A 23,396-nucleotide genomic window follows, 5' to 3' on the forward strand; every position below is an offset into this window, starting at 1 on the left:
TGACATTTTTAAATTACTTTTGGTGAATGTCTGTTAAATGTCTGATGAATGTCTGATGAATGTCTGATGAATGTCTGTTGAATGTCTGTTGAATGTCTGTTGAATGTCTGTTGAATGTCTGTTGAATGTCTGTTGAATGTCTGTTGAATGTCTGTTGATGTGTGAATATAAAATAAACTTCACCTTGGTGATTCAAACAGACCACACAGAGCCCCAGGACAGCAACACAATTAGACCCAACCAAGTCATGGGAAAACAAAAAGATAATTACTTGACATATTGGAAACAATTAACAAAAAAAACAGAGCAAATGTTAATGCTATTTGGCCCTAAACAGGGAGTACACAGCGGCAGAATACCTGACCATTGTGACTGACCCAAAAGTTTAGGAAAGCTTTGACTATGTACAGACTCAGTGAGCATATCCTTGTTATTGACAGGGGCAGCTGTAGGCAGACCTGGTTCTCAAGAGAAGACTATGTGCACACTGCCCACAAAATGAGGTTGAAACTGAAACTGCACTTCCTAACCTTCTGCCAAATGTATGACCATATTAGAGACACATATTTCCCTCAGATTACGTAGACCCACAAAGAATTAGAAAACAAATTCAAATTTGATAAATGCCTGTATCTATTGGGTGAAATACCGCAGTGTGCCATCACAGTAGCAAGATATGTGACCCGTTGCCACAATAAAAGGGCAACCAGTGAAGAACAATCCCCATTGTAAATACAACCCATATTTATGTTTTTATTTTCCCTTTTGTACTTTAACTATTTGCACATCGTTACAACACTATATATAGCCATATTTGAAATGTCTCTATTCCTTTGGAACGTTTGTGAGTGTAATGTTCACTGTTCATTTTGTATTGTTTTTTTCACTTTTGTTTTATCTATTTCACTTGCTTTGGCAATGTAAATATGTTTCCCATGTCAATAAAGCCCTTGAATTGAARTAATAMGGATTTCAATGGCCAATGAATGGTCACGTTGTCATGCTGCGTCACGCAATCCCTTCCAGAAATCAGGGATTGAGTCGAGAAACCTGCCTATTTTTCTCGTAATGTCACAATTTCAAAGCTATACGAGAACAAGTTAATTATCTCACACAATATGTGTAATGTTGTGTGTCTTATTCCAGTAATTTATGCTAATGTTGGTTTTTTGAGCTCGCACCCAATTGACTCCCATTCACTCCTTGAAGATGTGCGCTCCTTGTCCCAGAATCGCCCAGAATGCACCGCGCGGGCGTTAATACCATTCGAATGGAGTTTACAATTTCATTTCTTAAAAGTATCTCGGGTTAGCCATCAAATTAGCAGGGTCTCGGTAGATAGCACCAGTTGAAAAAAATGCTTGAGGGAGCTCACGTAATTACGTCGGTTGGGGTAATGTGGCATTTATTTTAAAACAGATTAGCATGGAATACGATGCCTGGTTTGCTGGCTAGGATAGGAAGGTAAATTTAAGCTACGGAGCTAGCTAGCGTAGTTAACATTGGCCATTTCAATTCACTAACTTTGAGACCCTGCTAGCTAGTTAGGGCTAGAAACAGTGTACAGCTAATGTTAGCTAAACCAATCGTTTGCTAAATTATTTTGGAGGACACTGGCTATCAAGATATCTTCCGTTCAAAGTGAGTTTGTTTATTTGTGCACTGTGATTTTGTTACGGAATTCGCTAGTTACCCACGGCAGTAAATTAACGTTACCCGCGACTGCGGGTTTGGCTGCAAAACCGTGCGTTTGAATCACWGTGGATTTTTTGGACTGATTGTGTCTGTCATTCATGGCCCGGGACACTCCCTAGGCTGTTTTCCTCTGCTGGAGGTGGTTAGTAAACATTTGGGATGCTGATGAAAGTAGTTGAACAATACTGGAAATCCAAATAAGTGAGACCAGGTAACTCACTAAAACTGAGCATTAAATCACATATTGACGATCACTCCCTGCACCCTTGTCCAGTAGTTAATTTTCAATGGCAATTTAAACTTGAAGACTGGGACCCATATGGCTACTATATTCGGTTCATAGGGGGGTGGTAACGTTACGTTAGTATTAAAGAGAAGAACGTTCTCCCATTTGTGTCTCATTGCAGACTCGAATTGCCATGGAGGGGATCGGTGGCGGAAATTTGCAGAAAGTGACTCCTTTAGCTCGAGAATTAACCCGGATCTTCAACAGCTACAATAAACACTCCATACAACTAAAAAATAATCTGAAAGAGACCAACGCATTTTTCCGGGAAATAAAACAGAACTACAGTAATGCCTGCGCATCAGCCGCCAGCTCAGAGGCAGCTGCTCTGGAGGCAGGTAAGATGTGCACCTCTTCGAATTTGTTACCTATATAATTATAATTAACCTTGGCATCATCATAATGTAGAGTAAAACTCCCACATTTATCAGAATACATCGTGCTTAACTAAACAGGGGTAGGGTTAGGCCTTATTGAATGTCACACACTTCAGTTCCTGAGGTTACATTTATCCATGGTGGCTTCATGCAGCTACAGCACTTCATCATATGCCTGTCATTGAATGACCCTGTGATTGTTTTACATTCTACAGTAATTATCATTTTATTGTCTTACATTTGGATCGCAATCAGTGATCCTTTGGGAAAGGAAGAAAATGATACAAATGATAAAGAACATGATAAACTAATATTTTATTCACATGTAGGCCAATCCTGACTAGCATTTGAGAAACTTACATTCAGAAAAAAAAGTATGCATTTACTACTTACTGTATGTAACTCTGGATATGAGTGTCTGCTAAATTACCAAAAATCTCACACTAAAAAAATACAGATTTTGCCTTTGAGTGACCACTCAACAAGCTCTTGAATTGTAATATGATTGTTACTTCCAGCATAAAGCCCATCAACAAGCCCCGTAAACATATCCGACCACAAACATAGGAAGGTCTGTCACTCTATACTAGCCATAGTTTGAGTGGAAACTCTTCTGATTGTGGTCATTCAAGGAGGATTGGAAATGGCACAGCAGACTTGATACACATCCCATAATGTTCTAATTGGGAATGTGTGCAAGTTCTGCTGAGGTAGGGCATTTCCTAAAGGGCCCACAGGGTTCCGACCTGTACTCAATCTATATACAGTGGTGGGATGGCAAAACAGGTGGATAGCTATTAGCTAAACTGTCTTCTGAATGGGTGATGAGGTAGGCTTAAAAAAACAAGACTGTTCTCTCCCGGAAAGAGATTTCCTTGCCAACATGTCGACTGTAGAAAATACATTAAATAGGACTTAGAGGGGGAAAATGAAGAGATTAGGACCAGTTAGTCTTTCTCAACAATAGGACATGATAAAGTGCCACAAATATGCAGAGATTACCACTTAAGGAACTGAGGCTAAAAGGAAACATGTACTGGTGGTGATAAACATAGAAGTAGTCACTGCACTAGTTGATTTGGGGATTGCGCTGATGAGCAGGGTGTGGGTGTGATTCTCACGTTCCTGTTTAGGAGATTAGTTATTTTGAGCCAAGGTCTACTGGTGGTGAGGAGGAGGAGTTTACCATGTCCGGAAGCCACTTCACCATCCATTTTCTGGATTTGTTTTCACTCAAACATTGTTTGAAGCTTTGTTTTACTATTGACAGGTGCAACTGATTTCGGGATTGTATATCGATTTGCTGTCCATAAATGTGTCAACTGATGTATTAGTTTGTCTCTGAATTGTTTAATCAAACTTTTTGCTGCCAGCTCCTGATATCAGGGCATAAAAACTACGATCTGTGTCCTGAATTATCCTAGTGTGCATGTGCGCCCAGCTATATCCGGACCCAAGATTTTCCCTGGCTGAACTAGCTGAACTATGCTAGTTTTTGTCCTCATTGCCAAACTTCATAAACACTGCACCCTCAACTTCAATACTCCTTTCCTAGTTATACAATCATCAAACAAAGAAATGTACTTGAAAATGATTTATTTWGTTAAAAAGTCATGACTGGTTCGAGCTATCTGTAAGACAATGGTGGCAAAGGATATCATTGCTACTTAACACAGATCCAAGTTCAGTTTTGAGATCCAGCGGCGTCATTGGCGTAGGTTTTGCTGAACGTTTCTTACTGGTCTTGGAAATGTGACACTCTCCCCGCTTGGTTCAATGGGATATGTATTGATTTTGCCCACACAGCCAGATATGTACAGTATTTTACTCTTCTTTAAAAAAAAACTCTTTGTTGATTTAAATCAGACTTTATTAGTATAATGAGTAATCCAGGAATGTCAAGTTAATTGACTTGAGAAAATAGCAACTCTACAGAGTGTCAATGGCTACAATTAATGGCTAAATTACTTCCGGACACAAAGGGTCTACTGAGTTCCTCCTCACCACTGTATACGGCTGTCATTTAAGCCCAACCTTCCTGTCCCAAAGGGATTTCAGTCTACGAAAGCTGAGCTACGGAGCTCTGTTTGTGTTGCATTCCAAAAATTCTACCGCGCTAAAGTTTGTAGAACTATGTAGAGAGCTACTCTGTAGAGCAGGAATGGGCAACTTTTAATGTATGTGGGGGCRACAAAAAAATCTGTACTCATCATGTGAGCAAAACATTTTAACAACCCCCTCTTGACAGCAGAGAGAATACATTTTGGAGTTAATTTCCTGAAAGCCTATACATTTTGCCATGGGGCATAGAGAGAATGTTGCTGTTTTTAAAGCAAGTTTGCTGCAATTCTACACATTCTGTCATGGGGCGGAGATAAATTTACATTTAAGTCATTTAGCAGACGCTCTTATCCAGAGCGACTTACAAATTGGTGCATTCACCTTATGATATCCAGTGGAACAACCACTTTACAATAGTGCATCTAACTCTTTTAAGGGGGGGGGGTTAGAAGGATTACTTTATCCTATCCTAGGTATTCCTTAAAGAGGTGGGGTTTCAGGTGTCTCCGGAAGGTGGTGATTGACTCCGCTGACCTGGCGTCGTGAGGGAGTTTGTTCCACCATTGGGGTGCCAGAGCAGCGAACAGTTTTGACTGGGCTGAGCGGGAACTGTACTTCCTCCAGAGGTAGGGAGGCGAGCAGGCCAGAGGTGGATGAACGCAGTGCCCTTTGGGTGTAGGGCCTGATCAGAGCCTGAAGGTACGGAGGTGCCGTTCCCCTCACAGCTCCGTAGGCAAGCACCATGGTCTTGTAGCGGATGCGAGCTTCAACTGGAAGCCAGTGGAGAGAGCGGAGGAGCGGGGTGACGTGAGAGAACTTGGGAAGGTTGAACACCAGACGGGCTGCGGCGTTCTGGATGAGTTGTAGGGGTTTAATGGCACAGGCATAAATGGCATTTAATGGCATAAATGTTTGGAATATGATATCTGAGTGAGAGTCACTAACGTAATTGATGGGGGCCCCCGATTGGTAATTTGGCCATGATTACTATAGGTTTAGATAGTTTAGCCAGCTAACTTAACAATCTAAAAAATGTTAGCAGACATGGGCTAATTGACTGGCCAAAAGTAGGAGGACCGCTAGTTGTCCATTTTAAGGCAGCGGTTCTCAACTGGTGGAATTATTGACATGAAGAAGGGGGGAATGTTGTTCCCTTGTCATACAGTTGGTACATTTACTATCAATATAGCTTTAAAAGTAGTTTTTCGGATTGCATTTTGGCAACAAATAAAATCATGATGCGAATATTGGATCGCGACTGAGACAACCTGGTTCAATTTGGGTACCGAGGTAAAACCAATTGAAAACCACTGCTTTAAGGTGTGTTTGGGCTTAGTATCTCCACTAGTACACACACACACTTACATCCACATTGAAATAATGAGAATGTTGAAAAACATTATTGGTAAATCTAGTGCATCTAGAATGTCAAATTTCATGGGAAAAGCCCATCTAACCATACCCTTCCCATCAAGTGGGGCTATACAATATGTATGTATCTTTGTCAAACCTTCATAGTAAAGGCTAACAACAAACCACAGTGGTTGTCATGCTAGATTACATGCTTCAAGCTCTAGTAATAGTTTGACATTTTTAAAGTGAAAAATCGGAGTCTGTTATTGTGGAATTGCCCTGTAGACTACAGTACAGTAGGTATATATATTTTTTAATGCATTTCCTGTGGTTCATTCATTGGATTGTTCCTGCATGTATAATGTTTTAGGTCAAACACTAGGCAGGGTAATACCAGATTAACAGTTGCAGAGCAACAGGATGGTGAAAGAGGGAGAAAWGAAGGGGTGGGGAGGGAGAAAGGAGTGGTATTCCATTTCTGGCCTCTGTTCTTTGTCTGTTGTTTAACTGCAATAGACCATGACTCAGCATCATGGAGGATTATGACCACTTCCTGTGATGAGCCAGGATCAATTGTTTGTTGTTAATATGGGTTGCCACGGAGATGGGTCAGGAGATAACAGATGAGTCTGAGGGGCTTTGAAGTAAACACAATAGATTATCCCTCAGGCCTTTCATATGCCAGAAGTGCAGACAGAGCGATGCCAGACACCAGTTCACAACAGGTCCAGTTAAAGCTGAAGCAAGTTATTTCTGTATTGTAAGCCAATCATTGGAATTTGCTCAAAGATAAAGTGGAGTGTTTGTTGGTGTTATATAACATTACATTGTATTATCAACATATGCAGATTGTTTCTAGGCCTAATACCTGAAGAATAAAGGTTCCTTCCTTACCCCTCAGAAGGGAGAGGCACAATGACTCAAGCCCCCCCTGACCACCACCACTATTTCCTTCTATACATCAAATCAAACTTTATTTGTCACATGCCCGAATAAGTGTAGGCCTTACTGTGAAATGCTTACTTAGAAGCCCTTAACCAACAATGCAGTTCAAGAAATGGTTGAGAAAATATTTACCAAATAAACTAAAGTAAAAAGTAACACAATAAAATAACGAGGCTATATACAGGGGGTACCGAGTCAGTGTGCGGGGGTACAGGTTAGTTGAGGCAATTTGTACATGTAGGTAAGGGTGAAGTGACTATGCATAGATGATAGTTAGCAGCAGTGTACAAAACAATTGGGGTGGGGGGGGCAATGTAAATAGTCTGGTGGCCATTTGATTAATTGTTCAGCATTCTTATGGCTTGGGAGTAGAAGCTGTTAAGGAGCCTTTTGGTCCTAGACTTGGCGCTCCAGTACCACTTGCCGTGCGGTAGCAGAGAACACAGTCTATGACTTGGGTGACTGGAGTCTCTGACAATTTTATGGGCTTTCCTCTGACGCCGCCTATTACATAGGTCCTGGATGGCAGGAAGCTTGGCCCCAGTGATGTACTGGGCTGTACGCACTACCCTCTGTAGCGCCTTACGGTCAGATGCTGAGCAGTTGCTTTACCAGGCGATGTTGTACCTTCTACATGTTGCACCTTCTCCTCCCAGGTCAGCTGAGCTGCATCTTTTTCCCCCCGCATGAAGAGGAGTTCCTGCACAGCAGCGTGGGCAGCGCCCCCTACATCCTGGTACTTGGCCAGGATTGCGCCGCTCGCTACCAGCTGCTCAACTGCCTGCTGGGGGAACGGCTCCTGCCCCTAGGTCCCGTGGCGGGCGAGGCCTGCAATGGCGTTCATGGCACGGCCTGCAAGAGGAGGAAGCTGTGCTTCACCCACGGGCGCCAGACGCGGCTCAGCCTGGCGCTGCCCGGCCAGTATGAGCTGGTGCACCAGCTGGCGGCCCACTGTGGGCGCTGGGATACGGTGCCCAGGGAGGATCTGGAGATCCAGGAGGAATGTGAGGACCCAGCCCACAGACTGGCCGAGCTGGAGATCACCCTGCACCACCCTCTGCTACAGGTACACCAGGTTTTCCGTTATCCTTAATTGCTTCTGCTAATTGTTTCTGCTGGTGTGAAATGTGTTAAACAGTTTTGATTAGTGATYCACCGATATGACATTTTTGACCGAAACCAATATTTTCCTTGCCGCAAAAAACAATGCCAATATTATAAAACATTTTAGTGGCCTTTTAAGCATTCTTGTGCAGTTAAATAGTTAACACACACATGGACGCAGCGGTCTAAGGCACTGCATCTCAGTGCAAGAGGCATCACTACAGTCCCTGGTTCGAATCCAGGCTGTATCACATCCGGCCGTGATTGTGAGTCCCATAGGGCGGCGCACAATTGGCTCAGCGTCGTCCGGGATTGGCCAGGGTAGGCCGTCATTGTGAATAAGAATTTGTTCTTAACTGACTTGCCTAGTTAAATAAAGGTTACACACACACACCACACTGACCAAAAAGTTATTTTGTTGGCATTTACGCATGTCCCCATTACCAGTAAAACATAATCAAAACGTATTTCTTTCACTTACTTGCTGTGCGTTGTTCAGTTTGTCTCATCCAGGATTTCTATGGAACGCCATTTGGGTCTTTGCGTGTCAAAAAGGATATGTCAAATAACACTGTTTGACGTGTCAAATAAGCTTGTTACATTTACATTACATTTAAGTCATTTAGCAGACGCTCTTATCCAGAGCGACTTACAAATTGGTGCATTCTTGTTGACCTGAATATGACTGCACGTCACATAATCATTTAACGCGTTCATACATCTTTTACGTAGTTATTACAAATTGATTACACTATAACTCGTATTTCATATGTCACAACGATTCATTGATATGTATGCTATGATGCTGGTAGTTGTCTCGCGCACCTACAGTACTGGTCATAAAAAAAAGCTAGCTAGCTGATGGATGCAAACAATGTTCTWRCACAAAAAKATAGCAAAAACGAAAATCTGTTTCAGTAGCTATAGTTGGCTAACTAACTTAATAGCTGTGTCATCTAAAATAACCCTAATTTATAAGACAGTTCTTATTTGATTAATGGTGGTCGGAACCATCTGTGAAGCTAGCCACAATATGGATTATCCACAATAGTGAACTTTGTGGTTAGCCTTCAAAATAWAAGTATGTCATTGACAGTGACGCAAATAGTATAATTATGCCATAATTGAATAGATCATGCTAAACGAGGTTGGAATGTTATATAAAATCAACAAAATACAATTTTGTTCATTTTTACAATCTGTTGACGTAACACTGGATGTATTATACTTTAGAATTGCATTGTGGGCATACTTATTTCACTGTGCAGTCTTGCCTGTGGATCAATGACATGTGGTATCAGTCTACTCAGTGACACCCAGAGAACATTACTGTCGTAGTTCTTATTGCGGGACTCTGAAACAACTGGGAATTGAGCCACATTTATTGTCAACCTATGTGTATTGAACACTATTCCTGAGGAAAAACAATACTGTGTGAATGTTTTGGAGTCTGATAACTCTGAGGAGGATGTTGGGAAAAAATATCTTGAGTATTGAGTAGACTGATACCCCATTTCATTGATCCCCAATCCTTAGGTAAAGATGTGCAATATGAATGTCAATACACACCATAGGCTGACTGGGGAAGTGATTTCACACAGTCACAGTCCCGAGATAAAAGCTACAATGCTAATATTTGTGTTAACTCTAAACAGTTGTGTTCTGTGGGTGTCACCGAGTAGAGTGATACCCCATTTCATTGCTTCACATTCCAACCTTGTTTAACATTATATAGTCTAAATATGACATGATTCCTTCTGCATCACTTTCAAAGAGGTACTTTTATTTTGAAGGCAAACCGCAAATTCCACTATTGTGCCCTATCCTTATTGTGGTTAGCTTCACAACACATAACCCGGTCCGGTTGAGCCTCACAAGCCAGATGAAGCTAGCCGGCTGCTTATATAATGTTAGCTTTGGGCAACAGGGTTAAGTAGCTGGCTAGCTATTTATTTTCATGAACTGAAGTACAATTTCAATAGGCGAACAAGTGGCTACCTAGCTAGTACTTACTCACAAGGATTCCTAAATCATTGCTAAGAATAGTGAAAATGACTGCAGTTTCTACTGGTCATTGTTTTCAGGCTGGTTGTATTGGTGCTAGCTAGGTACCAAGCTAAAGCTAGCTAGCTACCTCAGAAGTTGCGGTCAAACAAATAATGCTTTATTACCAACGTGGTATTGTTAACACATTGTTCGTGGCCGGTGTTTGCTTGTTTGCAGACTTTTTGTACAGCTCTGACAGTGCTACTGATAGTAGTGGTGGCGCTTGGCTTGCTCGTGCAAATTCAGAACACACAACATTCTATAATAGAACTGTTATTTGACGTATCTTTTTTGACATGCAAAAACCCAAACGGCGTTCCATAGTATGTCGTGAAACTAATAGCAGTGACGCTATTACTGTGTAACTCCGGTAGGGCAACATCTGGAAAATTAGCGCACTTGGTAACGTTAGTGTGTACCGGTGCTCGACCAGTCGCGAAAGCCAACATCACCCACAACAGAGAGCGGTTGATTGTAAAGGGCAATAAATTCATAATCTTGGCGTTAATGGATTTCGCCTTTGAGTTGTCTCGCTGAAGTTTTCTTACTCTTATCAAATGACTGCTCGACTTGTTGACTGCTCGATCCACACAGCAGACATTATGGGCTAGGTTAGGAATGCTGTGTTGAACGTGTAGCGCAAAATTTTATGTGGTGTCATTACGTCATGTACTTATGTTATATAGGTATGCACGTCAGCTTTGGCATCAGTTTTGCACCGGCTTAAAATTAGACATCGGGCTGATACCGATGTTGGCATTTTTAGCAAATATCGTCCACTTCCGATGTGTTCACTGATATATCGTGCATCCCTAGTTTTTATGGCCATGATTAAAATAACTACTTTTAATTTCTCAACTTTATTTGAATATTTATGAAATGCATATTGTTATATTTGGTAGCACTTATTTGTTTTTCTTCGACTCCAACCCCATTCGATGCGTGGAACGGATGTGGGTGAGGCTAGGTCTACATAAGGGTGCTATTTTAAAAGATAGCTCAGATGTGCAAGAGCCTTTTGAATTTCTCAAATGGTAGTTGAAGAGCTCCTCCATTCAAGAACATAGGCAGTGGTAGGCAGACTATCAGCACGTCACCCAACACTTTGCAATGTGAGCTGGAGGCAGTAAGCATTTTGAAAACGCAGTGCATTTGGAAAGTAATTCAGGCCCCTTGACTTTATCCACATTTTGTTACGTTACAGCCTTATTCTAAAATGTATTAAATTGTTTCCCCCCCCAATCTATAAGCAATACCCCATAATGAAAAATCTAAAACAGGTTTTTGGAATTTTTGCAAATGTAAACTCAGCAAAAAAAAATACATGTCCTTTCACTGTGAACTGTGTTTATTTTCAGCAAACTTAACATGTGTATGAACATAAGATTCAACAACTGACATCAACTGAACAAGTTCCACAGACATGTGACTAACAAAAATTGAATAATGTGTCTCTGAACAAGGGGGGGTGGCCACCAGCTACATTAAGTACTGCAGTGCATCTCCTCCTCATGGACTGCACCACATTTGCCAGTTCTTGCTGTGAGATGTTACCCCACTCTTCCACCAAGGCACCTGCAAGGTCCCGGACATTTCTGAGGAGAATGGCCCTAGCCCGCACCCTCCGATCCAACAGGTCCCAGATGTGCTCAATGGGATTGAGATCCGGGCTCTTCGTTGTCCTGTTGGAAGGTGAACCTTCGCCCCAGTCTAAGGTCCTGAGCGCACTGGAGCAGGTTTTCATCAAGTATCTCTCTATACTTTGCTCCGTTCATCTTTCCCTCGATCCTGACTAGTCTTCCAGTCCATGCCGCTGAAAAACATCCGCACAGCATGATGGTGCCACCATGCTTAACCGTAGGGATGTTGCCAGTGACGCTTGGCATTCAGGCTAAAGACTTCAATCTTGTTTCTCATGGTCTGCGAGTCCTTTAGGTGACRTTTGGCAAACTCCCAAGTGGCCTGTCATGTGCCTTTTACGGACTAGTGGCTTCCGTCTGGAAACTCTACCATAAATGCCTGATTGGTGGTGCTGCAGAGATGGTTGTCCTTCTGGAAGGTTCTCCACAGAGGAACTATAGAGCTCTGTGTCAGAATGACCATCGGGTTTTTGGTCACCTCCCTGACAAAGGCCCTTCTACCCCGATTGCTCAATTTGGCCGGGCTGCCAGCTCTAGGAAGAGTCTTGGTGATTTCAAACTTCTGGAGGTCACTGTGTTCTTTGGGACCTTCAATGCTGCAGAAATGTTTTGGTACCCTTCCCCAGATCTGTGCCTCGACACAATCCTGACTCGGAGCTCTACGGACAATTCCTTTTGACCTCATGGCTTGGTTTTTGCTATGACATGCACTGTCAACTGTGGGACCTTATCTAGACAGGTGTGTGACTTTCCAAATCATGTCCAATCAATTGAATTTGCCACAGGTGGACTCCAATCAAGTTGAAGAAACATCAAGGATGATAAATGGAAACAGGATGCACCTGAGCTCAATTTCGAATCTGAATACAAAGCTTTTAATTTGTAATACATTTGCAAAAAATGTCTAAACCCGTTTTCGCTTTGTTSTTATGGGGTATTGTGTGTAGATTTGATGAAAAGGTTTTTTATTTCATCCATTTTAGAATAATGCTGTAACATACAATTTGGAAAAAGGAAAGTGGTCTGAATACATTTTGATGACAACGTTTCCCAGCAACAGCCATGTATGCATTCATTTTAAAATCAAACAATAATTGTGACTTAGATTGATGAAAACAAACTACATAACAACATAATGGTAATAATAAACTGGGTAAATTAAGGTGCATAGGCCTCCTCACAATACGGGTGTGTGCATATTCAATAGGATTGTGCATGCATTGTTATTGAGCTTGTTTTGGCTGATAAGTACAGTATATGGTTCTACAGATGACAATCTGTTTGCTTTCCATTTGGGACTTATATTAATCTGCTGATCAACATTTGCATAGGACATAATATAGCCACTGCTGTTCGTTTGAGAATATAAAATAACATCTATTCAATGCAACTTAATTTGTTTTTGTAATTTTCTTTCAGCGGTCAGGAAGCATCTCTAAACAACTCAGCTGCCAGGATGAAATTTGAAACAACTCAATTGGATAGTAACGCTATCTGTCAAGAAATGGGCGTGTTGTAACTTGYTCCTATGCTACAACTGGATAGAGTGAAGCTGTAACTCTGCTTCTGTAACTCTGCTTCCTTTCACATCTCTATGAGAACTAACTCAATGGCGATGCCGTTTGCTACCAAGCCATAAATGTTCATAAGGTTGAACGACGATGGAAGTTCTGTCTGAATGGCTCAAATCTGCCCGTAGCTTGAGAAGTGAGAACGCACACAGGCACGCTGATCTACAGCTTTCTTGGTCCATAAACATTCTACCTTTTTATTTAGTAATTTTTAAGCACTTTCTTTCCCTATTATGACAATCTAATCTGACTATCAACTGTCAATTTACAGATACAATTATGGCGGGTCAGATCAGCACACCAGTAAATACATTGAACAAAAATATAAATGCAACATGTAAAGTGTTGTTCCCATGTTTCATGAGCTGAAATCAAAGGTCCCAGAAATGTTCCATATGTATAAAGTTGAGTTCTCTCCAATGGTTTGTACAAATTTGTTTACATCCCTGTTAGTGAGCATTTCTCCTTTGCCAAGATAATTCATCCACCTGACAGGTGTGGCATATCAAGAAGCTGATTAATCAGCATGATCATTACACAGGTGCACCTTGTGCTGAGGACAATAAAAGGCATGTCCATCAGAGCTGTTGCCAGAGAATTTAGTGTTCATTTCTCTACTATAAGCCACCTCTGTCGTCTTAGAGAATTTGGCAGTACGTCCAACCAGCCTCACAACCGCAGACCCAGTGTAACCATGCCAGCCCAGGACCTCCACATCAGGCTTTTTCACCTACGGGATCGTCTGAGACCAGCCACTCCAACAGTTGATGAAACTGGGTTCGCACACCCAAGGAATTTCTGCTCAAACTGTCAGAAACCGTCTCATTGAAGCTCATCTGCGTGCTTGTCATCCTCACCAGGGTCTTGACCTGACTGCAGTTCAGTGTCGTAACCGACTTCAGTGGGCAAATGCTCATCTTCAATGGCCACTGGCACGCTGGAGAAGTTTTCTCTAAACTGATTTAATCCTGGTTTGAACTGTCTGTGGCAGACAGCTTGTATGGCTTCGTGTGGGTGAGCGGTTTGCTGATGTCAACATTGTGAACAGAGTGTCTCATGGTGGGGTTATGGTACAGGCATGCATAATCTATGGACAATGTACACAATTGCATTTGATCAATGGCAATTTGAGCGCACAGATACCGCAACGAGATCCTGAGGTCCATTGTCGTGCCATTCAGCCACCGCCATCACCTTGCGTTTCGGCATAAGGATGCACGGCCCCATGTCGCATGGGTCTGTACACAATTCCTGGAAGCTGAAAATGTCTGTTTTTCCATGGCCTGCATACTCACCAGACATGTCACCCATTGGCGTGTATGAACGCGCTTTCCAGTTCCCACCAATATCCAGCAACTTCCGTTAAGTAGTGTTTAATGGCAACAGCCATTAAAGAGTGGGACAACATGCCACATTAAACAGCCTGATCAACTCTATGCGAAGGAGGTGTCTCACTGTGTGAGCCAAATGGTGGTTACACCAGATTCTGACTGTTTTCTGATCCACGCCCTAACTTTTTGTTTTTTTAATCGTTATGTGACCAACCGATGCATATGTATTCCTAGTCATGTGAAATACATAGACTGGGGGCTAATGAGTTTATTTCAATTGACTGATTTCCTTATATGAACTTTAACTCAGTAAAATCTTTGAAATTGCTGAATTGTATATTTTTTATTCAGTGTGGCTAATGTTACACCGCAAGTCAGATGTCTCTTTGCCGAAAATGGTTCCGTGTTTGAAAACCAGCTAACGTTAGCTAGCTACGTTGGCTAATAGCCAACGTATCTTACATCTTAGCACCATGTTTATCTAGCCGGGTAGCTCGCAAAGTAGCTGATATAGCTAGCTAGCTAGCTATCACCACAGATGAAAGGGTTAGTTCTGATAATCTTTGCTAAAAGGTCACATAGCTATATGCTTAGCTAGCTTGCTTATTGCATGCATGTCAGGGCATGTTGACACAAGCCTTATTAGTGAATTCACTAATATTTGTAAGAGGAGTTTGATTTTGGTCACTGTCAATTCATCAATATCTCAATACTGCACCTTTGTTGGAGAATGAGCCATCTTGCTGCTGCTGATTTTCCCAGCTAGACATTCCTCAGCATTGTGCAGTGCTCATGGCTCAGGCGATGAGTGGTGGCTGACTGGCATAGTCCCTCTACATAGCAAAGCTGGTGCTATCATCAAAGCTGGTAGAGAAGGGCCGATGGCTGATATTGGCCTTTTCTAGGCTAATATCAGCCTGATATATGGAGTGACGATTATCGGTCGTTCTTTAGTCATCTTATGTAGAAAATTGTGCTGATAATATAGACCTAGGTCTACATAATATCCAGAACTAACACATTCATCAATTTTCAGTCATTTTAATTGTAAAGTCATGTCTTTCTACTCAATACCGAAACTAATTTTACCATGTCGTTAAAGTATTTATAATTTTAAGTATATTTTGGATGTAATCAAAGCATTAGAATGTTCCAGAGGCCACTAATATTTACCCTGGGGGGGAAGCCCCTCGAATACCCCCCCCCCCCAGCACGGAACTCCCTGGCTGGCTACTTTTTTTATTTGGCTGGCTACTCCATGTACTTACGGAAGAAACATTAGCCATACAGTCAGCTATTCAATATCTGCACTGCCTGCGGGTAGAAACAGACTCCAGCCAGGTGGTTTGAGATTGCCTGATGGACCGTAGGGGTGACAAGTTCACTAACTTGTCACCCCTACGGTCCATCATGCAATCTGAGGTCCTTAGAGAGGCTCCTTAGAGAGGCTATAGAGGTTCTTGTTTGGATGCAATTTGGATATGTGAGGAGGATTCTGATGGTGGGAGTCTGTTTGCCATGTAAGCCTACAAATAGCACAGAGTAGCAGGATAAATGGTAAAGGGTCCTTTTACTTTTTGGTATGCTCATTGACGTTACAGCATTGATATTATGAATGCGTGTTTTGTTGGCACATGAGTGAGTTTTTGACTTTGCCGTTAGTCATCCCACTGATGATACGTTAGTTCGTTCTCTAATGGGAACTAGAAGGGTAGGCTTGTTTTTAATCTTTATCTCCAGGCTGGAAATATAGCTCTCACACATGGCTTAGCTGACACACAGATTACTGCACAGAGTAGATTTTTCATGTTAGTCAGAACTCTCCCTCTCTGGGTTCTATTTCTTTCTGTGGTACCAAGAAAATGTGGTGTGGTGTTGCATACAGAGGACTCGTTGACTCCTGTACCAGGTGGAAAGACATGTAGCCCATCTTGCTCGGCTGATCAACATGCCTTGGTGGGTGGAGTGCACTGTGCTCACTTGTCACGTGCTGGGCGAAAAAAGTAGCGCTTAATCCTTCAAACAAAGGCCTCGCTTAGCTGGTCGTCGACAGGCCCCAGACAGCCCTGCAGGCCTTGCCTGCACTGCTTTGTAGGCCGCCTGGCCCCCCGCCCACCCTCCACCACTTAATGGCCCTGATCTGATGCGATTCACATGACCAGGGCACATAACTTCCAAACCCTTCGCTGTGATGAAGTTTCCATGGTTATGCCCGGATGCCTCCCTGAAGGCACTGTTTATTAGCGCATGTCATGGTTTACCTTTTTATTTTTCGGTGTTTTGCCAAGTTATTTCTAATAGCAAGCTTATTATTTGGAGTCAAAAATGAGCTTATATATGTCAGGTTGCCCTGTTATTGGTTTTGGTCTCTTTTTTGTGTTAAATTGGCAAGGCAGGATTCTGAGTGTGACTGGAGCAGTGACAGAGCCAGAGTAAGTCAATATGTGACGACCCTTGTGATTACGCACACACATGAGTAAATATTAAGTAGAGGTGCTCCTGTACCCATCTTATTTTTCCTGTTTTGTTTTCAGTGTTAAAGGAAAGTCAGATTGGGCTCCCGAGTGGCGCAGCGGTCTAAGGCACTGCATCTGTGCTAGAGGCCTCACAGACCCTGGTTCGATTCCAGGCTGTATCACAACCGGCTGTGATTGGGAGTCCCATAGGGCGGTGTACAATTGGCCCTGCGTTGTTAGGGTTTGGCCAGGCTAGTCAGTCATTGTAAATAAGAATTTGTTCTTAATTGACTTGCCTAGTAAAATAAATGGAAGGCTAGATGGGGAGCTATTGCTATTGTTTACTCAATGAAAAAGACCTTAGAAGCTGTCAAATTGGGCTATAATGTAACATTTTATACACTTGTCAACCTGGTTTAAACTTCTCATGATAATGCAAACGCATGTGCCAGGTTGGGTAGGTGGGCTAAGATGTGGTTTAATAATGTAGTCAGAGCAGTGGTTCAGAGATGTACCCAGCTGCTGTTTACTCAGGGGCTAGAGGCAGGCAGGGAAGCAGCTCTCAGCTCACTGTGACATTCACAAAGCCATGGCAGAATTGTAACGCCCCATTTTGGGAGGCCAGTAGAGGAAAGCACTAACACTCTAATTACCTCCCCACCCCATCTCCCCTGGGCTCCCCACACAGTGATACACAGCACTGGGATAGTGCTAACCTATGGATGCGTGTTTCAGAGCTACGTAACCTCCTGACATTAGTCTGCCACAAGTTCATATAGCCTAGAATGTCCTGCTTGTTTTCAACAATAGGTCGAGACATCTTTAGCATAGACTATCCAAGTATGCTATTATTGGAGCATACCGTTTGATGTGACACATTTATCATGAACACATCTAACATGCTGTCAATCTAGACAACTTGTCAGACTGAAAGGGAGAAAAATAACGATTAACATATGCAGATTGCGGGTTGAAACAGTCCGTTGTCTGATATAGCTGTGATAAAGTAGCCCACAGATATTCAGCTGTTGGACTATYTTTGGAAATTGATTACATTATGAAAATTTAAACATTCTATTTATTTTGATAGCCTATAAAAATTTGTTTACAACCGATCTTTGTTCCAAAGAAACTGCTCAGTTGGCCACAGCGCTTGTTTCTTGGAGACAGGACTAACTGCCTCCTTTGTGTGGCTGCGTTAGTCATTTCTCTCTCTTTTACACTGTGCTCCCCCATTTCTTTCTCTCTCTCGTTCTATTTCTGTGACTGTTACTGTATAATTCATCAAAAGTGGAGCAAAAATGTTTTCTTGCTTGGTTTTCTGTTGCCCTCCCATACCCTTTCCCATGACCAGACTGTTTGTGTTTATGGGGGATGGCACTCGTTTATGTCCTAGTTAGAAACTGTTATGTGACTGTTTTACAGTCATGAACTAGATGGAGGTAGTAGTGTATGTTGGAGCCAATGGGGATTGGAGAAATATTGTGTACTCCCCTGTATGTTTGCTCAACTTAAATCTTTTGATTTAAAAAACTAATCCCAGAGAATTAGCTTTTTTGTTGATAGATTTTTCCACATTTATATAAGTGTTGATGAGTGCTGCTAGGACCATTTGAATGACTGAAGTATCTTCCCTGTTCTGTCAGGAGGCGAAAATCATGGTGGTGCCGTGCCCCAGTGTCCAGCCCATCGAGGAGGCCCTGGAGGACTGCACGCGTAACGTGGTTCCCATCATACTCTATGCCCTCAACCAGGACACCCTCACTGCTGAGCAGGTGGCCGAGCTGAGGAAAGTCAAAGAGACGCTCCCCTTCCCCATCTTCTTCATGCGTATCCCAGCCGAGGCCTCCCCCGAGCCCAGCCGGCGCCTGGAGAGGGAGAAGAGCCCCCTTTACAAGCAACTGCTGTCCCTAGGCTTTCTCAGCACCCCAGTAGGGAACTGTTCCTGCGGAGCCCCCTCTCAGACGCCCAGCCTGGCCACCAAGCCCCAGAGTGTACTGGGGGAGGCCTTTGAGAGGCTACACCGCCTCCTGGTGCCCTTCGCCCGCCAGGTGCTCCACTACCAGCATGTGGAGGCTGCTAACCTGCTCAACGGGGTGCACTGCCGCTGCCTCGACCTCTTCATCAACCAGGTGAGTAGAGGGACTTCTGTGTGGGAATCAATCAATTAGCTAATTCAATCTATATAGTGTCACAATGTGTAACAGAAACTTTTTTAATTTTAAGTAGAGAAAAATGATAGTGGTGGCAGAGACTGACTTATCCTCCTCTCCCTGGCTGTAGGCCTTTGACATGCAGAGGGACCTGCAGATCACGCCACGGCGGCTGGAGTACACGCGGGAGAAGGAGGGCGAGTTGTTCACCTCCCTGATGGCCATTGCCAACCGCAAACAGGAGGAGATGAAGGAAATGATCGTGGAGACGCTGAGCAGCATGAAGGAACAGCTGCTGGAGGATGCTGCCAACCTGGAGTTCACAGGTACACAGGCCAAAGGCCAACTAAAGACTGATGCTGTCAAATGTCTCTGAGATAATAGCATACAATAGCTGTACTACTGACCCTAAACTGACCTTCAGTTGGTGATGGATGACAGAGTTGACAAGACACAATCTTGAGGTGACCTGTGTAGGAACTCAGTAAACGACCGTAATTGTTAATGTGGGGCATACAGCTGACACAATAAGTAGATGCAACCAAAGACACAATTAGTTGCACAATGCAGAAGTGTCAAAGGGTTGGCATGGTGGGGGGGGAGAGGGGGACGAAGATCCATTGTTCAGTCAGCAGCAGGTGTCAATATGGTACTTTGCCAAAAACATTGAATACCACTTGACAGGTTACAAATGATGCATTTAATGTAAGAAAGACCATTTAGCCTACTTGAAAAATGTCACCGTGAAATTTCACCACGCTTTCGAACTACATTATCTTTCACTCATGCTTTCATTCAATGTGTCTTTCTCTGACCTCACAGACCTCATAGTGGCGACCAACGGAGAGCCTGTTACTTCAAAGGTTATAAAATCCTGCATCCACCAGATCCAGGAGCTGATAGTTGTGAGGTTAAACCAAGCGGTGGCCAACAAGCTGATCAGCTCTGTGGACTACCTGAGGGAGAGCTTTGTAGGAACCCTGGAGCGCTGTCTAAACAGCCTGGAGAAGTCCAACATGGAGTCCTCCGTCCACAACGTCACCTCCAACCACCTCAAACAGGTGTGTGTAAAGTCACAACGTTAGCTAATAGGATTCCTCAAAAGACGATGTAAAAGACAATGTATGTAATTATATTTTTCCCACGAGACAGTTGTTTTAACTTAAATGATAACATATTGTTCTGTTTTCTCTCCATCTCTCTTCCTGTCTTGGTCAGATACTTAACGCTGCCTATCACGTGGAGGTGACCTTCCATTCAGGATCCTCTGTTACGAGACTCGTCTGGGAGCAGATCAAACAAGTAACTATTCCCAGTCAAGCCTCTGGAATCTGATTTTAAATTGTTGTTCTTTGGAATAACAACAACCTTGATTTGTCATTAGCAAAATAGCAACTCACAAATGCTCTCGCTCTCTCTCCCGCTTTCTCTCCTCCCCTATGAAGATCATCCAGAGGATAACGTTTGTGAACCCTCCTGCCATCACACCAGAGTGGAAGAGAAATGTGGCCCAGGATGCCATAGAGAGCCTGAGTGCTGCCAAGCTGGCGAAGAGTATCTGCTCCCAGTTCAGAACACGCCTCAACAGCTCCCACGACGCTTTTGCTGCCTCCCTGCGACAGGTACACCAACCCAGCATCGGCTAACGTTTTTGTCTCAAACTGGAAACGTTGTTTTTCATGCACCTTCACACTCTCCATCTGGTTTTGCCTTGGCTGCTACTTTCTTTCCCAGTAGGGAAAACGGTTTGCAATTATGTTAAAATGACCTATCAACCATTTTCTTGTTGTGATAATGATGACATTTCAACCAGTTTTGCCAGGTTCTGTTCATGCTATGTCTTGGGACTCTGTCTGCTTACTTGCCACTCGCCAGTCATGGCTTTGTTTTGCAACAAGTCTGATTTTCTGTTTGAACTTCTTTGATCTCAATGATCAAATTGCTGTGAGGGTTGTCACCACGACTGACAATGTGATTGTCATTATTGATAAAGACCCACACTGTTTTTTTTCCTGATGCTCTTATGTTATGTGGAGGAATGTCGTAAACATTTGTTGGAGCATACTGAGAAGCTGTGTTTTTTTTTTTTTTACATTTGCCTATGAGATTTCAACCAATAACATGTATATGTGTAGCTGGAAGAAGGTCACACGGGGCGGTTGGAGCGTACTGAGGACCTGTGGCTGCGTGTGAGGAAAGACCACGCCCCACGGCTGGCCCGCCTGTCTTTGGAGAGCCGCTCCCTCCGAGACGTGCTGTTGCATGGTGAGACACACACACACTCTTTCTCTCTCTCTCTCTCTCTCTCATATACACACACACGCTCATACATACATAGTGCCCTGAGAAAGTATTCAGTCCCCTTGACTTTTTCCACATTTTGTTACAACCTCGGCAATCTACACACAATACCCCATAATGACAAAGCGAAAACCTAGATTGTTTTATTTGCAAATGTATTAAAAGCAGATGCCTTATTTACCTAGTTTTTCAGACCCTTTGCTATGATACTCAAAATTGAGCTCAGGTACATCCTGTTTCCATTGATCATCCTTGATGTTTCTACAACTTGATTGTAGTCCACCTYTGGTAAATTCAATTGATTGGATATGATTTGGAAAGGCACACACCTGTCTATATAATGTCCCACAGTTGACAGTACATGTCAGAGCAAAAACCAAGCCATGAGGTCGAAGGAATTGTCCATAGTGCTCTGAGATAGGATTGATGGGAGAAATTTCCAGAAGGACAACAATCTCTGCAACATTGAAGGTCCATTGAAGGTCCAACATTGAAGAACACCGTGGCCTCCATCATTCTTAAATGGAAGAAGTTTGGAACCACCAAGTCTCTTCCTAGAGCTGGCTGCCTGGCTAAACTGAATAATCTGGGTCCCTTGGTCAGGGAGGTGACAAAGAACCCGATGGTCACTCTGACAGAGCTCCAGAGTTCCTCTGTTGAGATGGGAGAAACTTGCAGAAGGACAACCATCTCTGCAACACTCAACCAATCAGGCCTTTATGGTAGTGGCCAGATGGACGCCACTCCTCAGTAAAAGGCACATGACAGCCCGCTTGGAATTTGCCAAAAGGCACCTAAAGACTCTCAGACTGTGAGAAACATGTTTCGGAAATTATAAGCAGAGAAGAATGTGAAACTCCCCAAATACAGGCGTGCCAAGCTTGTAGCGTCGTACCTAAGAAAATTCGATGCTGTAATCGCTGCCAAAGGTGCTTCAACAAAGCACTGAGTAAAGGGTCTGAATACTTATGTAAATATTATATTTCAGTTTTTGCTTTGTCATTTATGGGGTGTATTGTGTGTAGATTGAGAGGGGGGGGGGAACATTTAATACATTTTAGAATAAGGCTGTAACGTAAGTGTTGAAAAAGTCAAGGGGTCTGAATACTTTCRGAAGGCACTGTACCGTACACACACACACACACACTAGTGGTGCGTGGGTTAGATGTTTGTAAACCCGCACCCGCCCACAATTGCTAATAACCCATCCACAACCGCCCGACTATATGTGAAAATCTGAGTCCTGCACCCAACTCTTACCCGCAAATATAGAAAATACACTATAAGCTACAGTCAAAGACAGCAGAATTATTTTTTTTGACAGGGGGGCAGGATTTTTTGGGCCTGATTTTTAGATGTTTCTGCCTATAATTTCCGACATTTTGGTAGGCCTTGTGTATAATTAAATACATGCATATTCTCTTCTGTCATATGTTGCCCAAGAAGACTAGATAAACCTTTACTCACGAGAATGTCATAAATTGATAGAATGAATGCTTCAATCTAGTTGACATCGGTAAAGTTTTCTGTGATCTTCTTTAACGGAACAAAGATGTTTGGGGACCGGGGACAAAATGCAATAATACAAAAAAAAACGGGAAAGATTTTCCGTGCTAAATTTTCAAATGCCATCAGTTTGACCGGTTTTAAGAAWATGGAAAGTTGTTAAAACGACCCAACATGTTTCTGATAAGATTTCAGTTTGGTTTGGATGCATATGTAATGTGGTTGAAATACTATCAGCTTTTATGATGCTGATAAATATGGTGCCGCTACAGATGGTATATAACTGAGCATTCACATTCTCTCAAGATGCTGAAAGATATCATATTTCTCCACTCCTTTTAGAGTGAACATTTTGCCTACATTTGTATAATTTTACTGCAAGAAATGCTTAATTCTGCAGGCTGTGAGTGATTGTAGGTCTAAAGATTTCAGTTTCCATTTAACCCATCTGAACAGTATACTGCAGTCCCTTTTGATGTGACAGGCATATTTGAAGCCTCACAATCATCACACTGCGACCATCCTCTTTTACCACTTCGCAAAATCTTTCCCAAACATTACTTTTCTGTCC

The 23,396-nt window shown here is 42.8% G+C and overlaps 1 protein-coding gene across 4 annotated transcripts in view; it reads left to right on the forward strand.

Moving 5' to 3' along the window:
- The first annotated feature begins 1,209 nt into the window (after window positions 1–1,209).
- Window positions 1,210–23,396, forward strand: part of LOC111967240 (dual serine/threonine and tyrosine protein kinase) — a 57,309-nt gene continuing 35,122 nt past the window's right edge. The window contains exons 1-10 of one of the 4 annotated variants that reach the window (XM_023992141.2): window positions 1,214–1,641; window positions 1,815–1,906; window positions 2,103–2,319; window positions 7,374–7,783; window positions 18,512–18,997; window positions 19,149–19,344; window positions 19,841–20,079; window positions 20,237–20,320; window positions 20,464–20,640; window positions 21,154–21,283. In XM_023992141.2, the coding sequence (XP_023847909.1) occupies window positions 2,115–2,319; window positions 7,374–7,783; window positions 18,512–18,997; window positions 19,149–19,344; window positions 19,841–20,079; window positions 20,237–20,320; window positions 20,464–20,640; window positions 21,154–21,283 (1,927 nt within the window). In that variant the 5' untranslated portion in view covers window positions 1,214–1,641; window positions 1,815–1,906; window positions 2,103–2,114. Of the gene's footprint in view, window positions 1,907–2,102; window positions 2,320–7,373; window positions 7,784–18,511; window positions 18,998–19,148; window positions 19,345–19,840; window positions 20,080–20,236; window positions 20,321–20,463; window positions 20,641–21,153; window positions 21,284–23,396 lie in introns of all 4 variants that reach the window. The other 3 variants (XM_023992148.2, XM_023992132.2, XM_023992126.2) reach the window with 3 other exon arrangements.

The sequence above is a fragment of the Salvelinus sp. IW2-2015 genome, linkage group LG1, assembly GCF_002910315.2.
Source record: "Salvelinus sp. IW2-2015 linkage group LG1, ASM291031v2, whole genome shotgun sequence".
Taxonomy (NCBI): Eukaryota; Metazoa; Chordata; class Actinopteri; order Salmoniformes; family Salmonidae; genus Salvelinus; species Salvelinus sp. IW2-2015.